At 32.8% G+C, this 9,607-nt stretch overlaps 1 protein-coding gene across 2 annotated transcripts; it reads left to right on the top strand.

Moving 5' to 3' along the window:
- On the top strand, positions 1,785 to 9,463 carry LOC18599103 (probable plastid-lipid-associated protein 13, chloroplastic). Of its 2 annotated transcripts, XM_018122070.1 has the most exons (8): positions 1,785 to 2,187; positions 4,019 to 4,140; positions 4,220 to 4,303; positions 4,391 to 4,487; positions 5,833 to 6,049; positions 7,796 to 7,848; positions 9,018 to 9,127; positions 9,255 to 9,463. In XM_018122070.1, exons 1-7 carry the CDS (start codon positions 1,933 to 1,935, stop codon positions 9,111 to 9,113), a joined length of 924 nt encoding a protein of 307 aa, XP_017977559.1. In that variant the 5' UTR covers positions 1,785 to 1,932; the 3' UTR covers positions 9,114 to 9,127; positions 9,255 to 9,463. The 2 variants fall into 2 exon arrangements, with proteins under 2 accessions (XP_017977559.1, XP_007028987.2); XM_007028925.2 differs by having other exon boundaries at positions 9,018 to 9,319.

The raw sequence follows: 9,607 nt of genomic DNA, 5'->3' as shown, positions 1-9,607 counted from the left end.
ACTTTTATCCCAACGATTACTACCCTTCTTTCACAACAGTCCATTCCAACATTCCCTCATTCATTCACACTATTTGAAAAGTCCTTCCTAATGACATTGTTTTCAATACCACTTTCAATAAATGTGCTTAAATTTGAACAATTTTATCTGAATTCCAATAGTCTTTCTCCATCTTATCCCCTAATCTAAAAATTGAATAAATTTAAAATTTAAATCTCACTATACTCTTGAATCATATTTGAATTTCGAACTTCCTTGCTATAGATATCATTCTAATTGCCACCATTATCACATTTATGTCGAAACCTTCTACCCTCATAGGACTCTGGCCTCTTCTTCTAGCTCTCGTTTATTTCACACTATTCTTTTCATAATTTTTTTTTTAAAAGAAAGGAATGAAGGTGGAAAATATGTAACATAAAAACAATACACTTAATTAAATAATGTGTTTCAAATATTTACTTCTTTTATATGTGGTAAGCCGATTTTATCCAAAATGATAAGATCCATAAAGATTATATTCGTGCTTAATTTATTTATTTATTAAGTATAATATTTTAGGTTATGGGGTAAAAATCATCTTTTTAATAAGGAAATAAATCATTTATCATTGAACAAAATGTTTTAGTGCTAATTTCATATTTTGCCTTATGTTCCACTTTATCAATCTAATAAAATAGTACATTCTTGAAAAGTTTATTTGATTGTATCATTAATGATATGGTTAATATTAACAACCAATAAAAATATTAAATTGATGTTAATTACTAATATGTAAATAGCATTCTCAATGATGTTATGATATATTGATATTGGCATATATATCAAATCAATAAATTTTGTCTTAGAGCAATTCGTTGACAAAATTATATTATATTTATTACTTTATACTAAATTAAGATCCTAAAGGCATTAATTGGGCAACAAATATCATATAATGTGGTCCTTAAGCTTTACTTTAATTTATTAAAGAAAAAAAGGAAAATAAGAAAAAAGGGAAAAAGAAAAAAACATAAAAAATTATAATTAAATAAAATAAAAGTGCAGCATAAAAAATACACTTAATAAAATAAAATAAATATATGATTAAATAATATATTTAAAATATTTGAATATTACATAATTGTTAAAATCATATATAAATTTTTAAATAAAAGGATGCATCAATTAACTAAAATTTCATGATAATAATTAAATAAAGGTAAATATTAAAATTAATTTTATTTTTTATTTTCTTCTAAACAAGCTAATTATTTTATTTGTATATGGCAATTTAATATGCTTATATGTTTATTTAAATAGATTAAAAAATATTTATTCAATATTATTATTTTTATAATTTTAAAAAAGTGAAAGTGAAAAATGTGTAACACAAAATAATACACGGGATTAAATAAAATATTTAAAATGTTTACTTATTTTATATATAGTATACTTGTAAAGAAATGTATGATGTATGAAAATCATATTCATGCTTAACTTTATTTTTTTAGTAAATATAATTTTGAGATTGACCATATGAAACTGACTTTCTACTAGAAGGATGCATACATTTATAATTAAAAAAATATTTAAATGCTAATTTCTTCTTTTCTTTTACATTTGACTCTGTTGATTATATTAACAATAATATGATTAATAAGAACACAAAATAAAATTATTAAATTGATATTAATTAATAATGTAGAAGTAATATCATAAATATAAAAATATTTTAAAAGAAAAAATATTTAAAAATATTATTTTTATTTCGAAGCATGAAAAACGTTCGGTTTCCCGACCCCAACGGTTATTGGAGGCACCAAATGTTTTTGACATAAAAATCTCCCTTTCACAGAAGTGACGAAAATTCATTCTTCACTCTTTCGCTTCACAATAAACAAATAAATAAAAGAAAAAAAGGAAACCCTTTGAAAAATTTCCATTTCATCAATGGCTTCTCTGCAAGGATCGTTTTCTGCAATTTCGGCAATTCGGTCGGGCTTCTCTTCCTCGTCTTCCTCGTCTTTGGCGGGAGTTTCTTTCGTCAGACTGCCGGAGTGTGACCGTAGGAGATCCGGCGACCGGAGAAACCGTCTTAGAATGCCGTGTAGAGCAATGGTTCAGCAAGCAGTGCACGGAGGAGCTCCGGCTACTTATGCTAAAGAGATGGAGCGACTTTCTGCTAAGGAATCTCTTCTTCTTGCTGTGAGTTTCCCCTTATTATTTGACTTTTTCTCTAATATAATTATTGATCATTTTATGGTTATAGAAATTGTCCAAAGAAAGAAACGATTTAAGAATTTTGAAGTGCTTTTCAGTTTCTGGCCAAATTTTGATTCGAAGGAACAAATTACAAGTAATTTCCCTATTAATACACTTGGCATTTTTTTTATGACTAATTCAAATCTGTTTCCGTTAGTTGCCTAGTTTCTGCCCGGCAATTGCCTTTTCTTGCTATTGCTAAAGGGTTCGTAAATAGTTTCATCTTTTCTATTTCCAGGACCGGCAAAAATGTTAATCTTGGCTTCCGAGTGATGAGGGTAATTATTTGGTATTTTGGTTTAGTACTTTAGTTGAATGACTATAATTGTTACTTGAAGGGAGAAGAATACAGTAGTATAGTTTTGAAGTTTTGTATGGGGAAAACTATAACCATCATTTGAGACCTCTTTAATTTAGTCCATTTTCATGTATGACATTTCCATTTCTATTGTAACATGGTACCCTGGGACTTTAACAGAAGTGTGTCAATGGCATCCTTTCTTCTGTTAGGCACTAAGACTTGTGATGGAAATGATCACATAAGCAACAGAGGTGTGCCGTGTGGCAAGTGTAAGTTAGAAAAAAATAGGGTAAATTACACCTGTTATCCATGATTTTTTTTTTATATATAATTTCATTTTTATTTATTAACAACTTGGAGTTTTACATATTTCCCATAACTCCAATAACCCATCCCTCATGAATTCATGATTTTGTGGTGTGAATTTATAAGACAATTACATTTATAAGTTCGTGAAGGTACTTTTTGAAATTTAGTAAAAAGGGCATTTGAGTCTAGAGAGAGTAAGTGAGAACAATGGGTTGATTGAATGAGGAAAAGAGGAAAAACAGAGTAAAATCAGGGCTGTACTATTGTCAGCAGTGAAGTCAATTAATTGATGCCAGTGATTGGTATGGAGGATAAGGAAAAGTAGAGGGGTTTGGATTTGTGAAACTACTGAAAAAGACTGAAAATATGCAAGAAAAGTGCATAAACAAAAGAAAAAGAAAGGAAGAAGAAGGAAAGGATAAAATGAATGATAAGTAATCTGGCTGACGTGGTGCTTATGTGTCTGCCACATCAATGCTTATTTGGGCATTTATATGAAAAGTTTTATTCTTTTCCCAATAACAACCAAATGATGGATAGCATTAAACCACTTGTGAAAGGTCACAATGTATTATGTTATAACTTATTATAATATAATTGCACAAACATGTAAGGGATGATAGGTGCAAGTCACCTATTTTTCACTTGCCATACTTCTCACATGGTACGACACTTTATCTTATGTGACTATTTCTATCAACTTTCTGAAGTCTGATCAATGAAAGGATGAAATTGACACATATGAAATGCCGTGAAATAATATTAAACTGACAGTCATGGATGATGGGTGTAATTCATTCTATCTTATCCTTCTTCAATTTCAAAACTGGTCTATCTTCATATTGTCCATCAGTTATCATTCAGTTAGAATGCAATCCAATAATAAATTTTGTCCTGTTGTGAGTCAACATACTTTCCTATAGGTGATGGTTTTTATTCAGTTGTAATTGATCATTCACAGTTCAAGTCAGTACTACTAGCTCGAGGAAAAAGAACTTTGTCAGCATACAAGGCTAGATGTTTTCAATTAATTTATGTCACTTAAAGATTGACTAATATAACTTATTCATTGATTTGGTGAGTATTCCATGAAGTATATGTGTATTGTTATGCACCTTCAAGCTTGGCCTTTTATGTTTACTTTTGCATTAAATGTTGTTTCAGTTTAAGGATGCTGGGGGTTTTGAGGCTTTAGTCACAGGAAAGACAACAGATATACAACGAATTGATGTGAATGAGAGGATAACTGGCCTGGAGAGGCTCAATCCAACACCGAGGCCAACAACGTAGGTGCTTGGTCAAACAATGCCTTTTTGCATGTTCACCTTTTGCATAAGACTTTTATTAGTTTATATAGCTTTCCAGGTCTCCCTTTCTGGAAGGTAGATGGAACTTTGAGTGGTTTGGATTCGGAAGCCCTGGACTTTCTGCTGCTAAAATCATATTTGAGTGAGTGTCCTTTGATAGCTTGATGATCTCCATTTTTCTGATCGACTAGCAGCTGATCTTCTTGGTGACTCCTTTGTACTTTTTCAGGAGATTCCCTTCGACATTGGCAAAATTGTCAAAGATGGATTTGCTTCTTAAGGATGGATATGCAAAGGTTACAGCACACTTCAAACTGCTTAACTCGGTAAATATTTCCGTGGCATCTTTATGTGCTCTACTATGAAGCGTACACATATGAATGTTGCATGTCAACTGCATCACTATGATCTTGAATATGAAGGCTCTGGCTTGAACTATGTATGGATGCTTAACATCTGTATGCATCATCTTCCTTTAATAAATCATACATACTAGTATATCAATTCTCAGATTGGATTAATTCTCTTTAAGAAAAAAGGGGTGTTAGCCAACCGCATGAAGTGTGCGGTCTCAATTCGTAATTTCTGTACAACAACATCTGGTATGTGCTCCCACTTCTTGACACACCTTGAGCATTAAGTAAAACATGAATAGGTTCTGCTAATTTTTTGCGCAATGGAAGTGGTTTCGAATCCATGTGGAGAAAATATGATATAACCTGAACCATTATTGCTAATTGAAGTAGTTTATTTTTCCTTAAGTATCATGGAAGTAGGTACGGATTATGTTTGTCATATTATCCAACTGAAAGACATTGCCCCTAGATTAAACTGGATGGATGAACATCTTAGATGTTCATTGATATCATTATTAAATTAATGGGATCAAGTAATATGAGACCACTATTTTCAGGCCACTTAAAAATGTTTATGTTAACTAATTTTGCTTGAGCTTCGCAACTATTAATATTGGTTGTTACTCGCCCTTATTGTTTATGTTCAAAATGTCACTGTTTAAAAGGTGGGTGGGCTCTTATTTGTGTGAGATTTGGCACCATTGGTAGGGGGCCCACTGATTAAAGAGGATTGGAGCAATAATGTGTACAGATGATTCTTATTTAGAAGGTTTTGTCTCTTAATTTTGTCGCTGTCAAATTCAAATTAATGGAGATGGATTTTAGAATTATTGCCTCTATTTCTTTGTTTTTCATGATCATCTCAACCTTGGTGCAATGATAAGATTGCTCCATTGAGACTTGTAGAATATGTGTCCAATATGTGGAAAGCAGAGGTGGAGTTGCATACGTTTGGACCCTCCTTGGACGTTGTGGGAGCCTTTGCTGGCTGTGCAATGGAAGTATTCACTCTGCTAATTTCTCATTTGAATTTTGTTGTTGGCTTGTGTTGCATACAACTTTATAAGTTTCTTTAATTTAGAAGTGGAATAAATGCTGTTTATTCATTTAGCATTTAAGTTTTCTGTTTTTAAACTGCTGTTTGAATTTTAATCTAAGAGTTATGGTAACTCTGATTGAATATCTCCCTCAAGGATTAGAGTTATGAATAGCCGCTTTTTTAACTTTTGCTAACCATAGTTTATCTGAGTACTAGGAAAAACTTCCTTGTTACAAAATTTTCTAGTGATTTGAGGTTATCTTTGGTGGAATGCAGATAGAAAGCAAATGTATTCTTTCCACCAGGGTATCCATTGAGGGACCACTACGAATGAAAGAAGAATATGTTGAGGGGATTCTTGAATCACCAACTGTTGTTGAAGAAACAATACCAGAACAGCTAAAAAGTGCATATAGTCAGGCTGTTAACACTGTCCAGCAACTTCCTGTTCCTATTAGGGATGCAGTGGCCAGTGGACTGAGAGTTCCTCTGAGTAAGCATTTCAAATTTTTTCCCCTTTAAGATAATATAGCTGAGAGCAATATAAACTGTTAATGTACATAATCATACAAGACCAAGCTGAAATGACCACAAAAGACCTAATTGAAACCTAATCTAAGCTGGCATTCTGAGAAACAGTATGCTTGCTTATGTTTTTCTGAATCAATATTGTAGGCCATGGCCATATGACCCTCATGGATGCTAGGTATTAACGTCACTTTTGTCATTATGAGATGTCCCCGTTTGCAGATGTTCACAGTAATAGTGCTATAGGCATACTTTGAGGTATCTGAAAAGAATATTGGAAATGAACATTCCTTTTTTCCATTTTATATGGCTCTTAGTATTTAAATCAGAGATTGACAAAGTAAACATGTGATGTTTAAAAAAGGCTTTGGAAGGTGCTCATTGGATTTATTATTGTTATGATAACTCACAATTGATGCATTTTTTTTTTTTTAATTTTTTAGTAGAGAAAGCAGTTGATTATTTAGAAACCATTTTAGAGCTTCATATATGAAATGGGATTCTTTCTTTCAAGAGCAAAGGGCATGGGAACTTAAAAATGCTGAACTGCATGTGAATATGGCCCATAATATTCTTATTACAGGTTGGTTATGGATGTATAACACAGCTTTTTGTAAAACTCTAACAAGGTTATTGGGCAGTTGGTTGGTCTGTGTTTCTACATCAGGATAAAAGGGCCAGATATGATGATAATCCATACATGCTTATATGGTTTTATTGTGGGTTTTAAACAGAAATAATGAATCCAATTGATTAATTCATTCCATGTAGTGGAAAAATATTACCAGCTGATTGTGATGGCTGCTGGCCATTTTGTAACCTTCTGTCAGATTAAAAAAGAGTAAGGTAAATGGCTGGTTATGTTTGTGAGTTACACTCTCTCGTTTTTTATAATACCCCTGGAAAATTATAGAGTTACCATGTAAGCTGAGCTGCTTACATACTGCCCCACATTTTCTCATTTTGGGGTCCTTCGGACATTGCCTAGTCTATCAGTTGAACTTTTGGCTGGTTGGTGTGGGAAGTGTAGTTGGGAAAAGGGATTGTTGTTTCAGGCAAATTCTTATCTTAGTGGATATCTTGCAGTTCACTTGTAAGCCCAGTCAGTTGTTTGAGGACATCAAAGGGTGGGCAAACACAACGAAGGCAGAGATCTTCAGCAAATTGCTTTTGTAGATCTCAGTATCTGGCTTGTTTTTCGTCTTATTGTTTTTAGTTTTTGTTGTTAAATTAATATGATGCAATTTCAAAAGTAGATTGTTTAAATGGTTTTTCCTTTGAGGGACAATAATTTTTGAGTTTCACAATTTACAAAGTCAAAATAAAGGATGTTGTGAACTCACCCCTCTGGTCTCCCCTCCTCCGAAGCCTGGCTCTGCTCCTTCCCTTGTGTATGCTTCAACAAATGGGCTACACTTACTACTCATTAATAAAATTATTACTTATGAGCAAAGAGGAGAACCAATCCATTTGCTATGGAATCATTGCCTATTTGATGGTAAAGAATCAGTTCCATCAAAGGATCCTATTCTAATTTTGTCATCACTTGTGACTTTGTTTGCAACTTTCTTCAGTTGTCCCATCCTGGATTATAAATGTGTTAAGGGTAAAATAGTACAGAAAAAGTTCATGATTTAGGGTAAATTATGTAGCTTTTTGTTTGGCATTCAACTCTTTTATGAATCTGAGCTGAAGTTTCTTGTGTTTCAAGGTGGGACATTCCAGAGACTGTTCATGATTTCTTATCTTGATGAAGAGATCCTTGTAAGTTAACATTTGTACTTTGCAGTCTTTGTTTCTTTTGATTTTGGATTTATAGTTACCCTTTCTGGGCCTTCAGGTTGTTTTCTAGATAAGTCATTGTTAAAGTAGACAATAACATAAGATATAATGAGTTCACCACATAGATGTAATTAGCAATTACCGTAGGTGACCAAAGGTCTGAAATGGGCATTTCATACCTTAAGGAAATCAGAATTATACCATAGATTTTTTTATTCTTTTGAGAAACTTATAAATCCATTAGAGTAGAGCTGATTGATAAGAAAATGGACTTTTTGCTGTAACCCAAGTAGCATAGTCTTTTTGTGAGTCTCTACGTTGAATTAGCTAAGTGATTCACCTTTTGTATTTTAGTTTATTAGTTGCCATCTATTATTACGTCTTTTCTCATTAGCTCTATTCACTTCTCTATTGATCTGGGGCTCCTTTGGGTATGTTCTTATGAACTATATTATTCAACTTAATACATATGTAGTCACTGTTTTTATTCACATGGCTTAACAAAATATCTCTCAATCTGTTGGACACTGTGATAGGTATGCTGATAATATTACGGTGTCATAACTTAAAAATTAGCTTGCTAAACTTCTGAGCTTAAAATACTAGACTGAGGAGGTTAAAAATTTGCCCCACGAACCTTCATATTCTGTTTCTTTCTGTAGGGTAGAAGCAATTCTTAAGATTAAAAGTTTGCTATAGATTTTTAGTATTCACAACGAGACCTCTGCTGTTAATAGCTTGTGTAGATGATGAACTGATTTTGAAAGATCAGCTACCGTTCAATGTGGAGATCACAAGACTTAAAGTAGCAGTAATGAAAGGGGATAGGGAAAAAAATAAGCGAAAACCTATTTCTTGTAGTTGAATAAGTTTGGAGAATTAAAAAAAAAAACCATGAAAGCTAATATAGGTTGTGTTGGTTTAACTTAAGTAGCAGGTCCTAAGGTGATTGCGGGATGAATTTCCCAACTCGTATAAATGATCTGTGGATCTTGAAATGTGGCCATAGGACCAAATAAGAATTGGTGCACAACTGCACATATGTCTGAGGCCTAAAATGCAATAGGGGTGTAGCATAAGTAATCACCAGTTTTAGAGATAGCTGGGAAAGACCAACATTGCATTTTGAATTATTTTGTCGTTTGATGCAGATTATTAGGGATGCTGCTGGCATACCTGAAGTTCTTACTAGGCTGGATCCACCCTCATCTACCATGGCAGAAACTAGCCCAGATTATGAGAGCTAGGGAGTCATATACATGTATAAGAACTGTCTCTTTGTTTTTCTTTTCTTTTTGAAAATAAACTAAGATCTTGTTTTGTTTACTTCTCTCCCTGTTATCTCAATGATGTTTCAATTCAATCTCTTTCGAATTTGTTTGTGTCAGTGCTCGGTGACAAGGAGAAGGAACTCAGATACTCAATTTGATGAGGCTTTAAATTGTCGGTGTCATGAAATTTGGGGACGGGTTTAGAATGGGGGAAATTAGGGTCACATCGTTCCATAGAAATCGTATAACTTCCCACTGAAGTCCTGTAACATATTTGTAGCATTAGGTCACCTGCCACAAGTTCAAGAAAACGTGTTTTTTACTAATTTTGTCCCGATTGAGATTTTATTAGTATTAATATTACTTAATTTGTAAACCTTTAAGAAAATTTGAACTTTCTTTTCCAAGAAAACCTAGTATTTTCTGGTGGTAAATATTGCAAATTATATGTAGATGGAGTGTCTTCTTAT

This window comes from Theobroma cacao, chromosome 5, assembly GCF_000208745.1.
Source record: "Theobroma cacao cultivar B97-61/B2 chromosome 5, Criollo_cocoa_genome_V2, whole genome shotgun sequence".
Lineage (NCBI taxonomy): Eukaryota > Viridiplantae > Streptophyta > Magnoliopsida > Malvales > Malvaceae > Theobroma > Theobroma cacao.
Note: the sequence above shows the minus strand (reverse complement) of the source record. Positions and strands in the feature narration are given on the sequence as shown.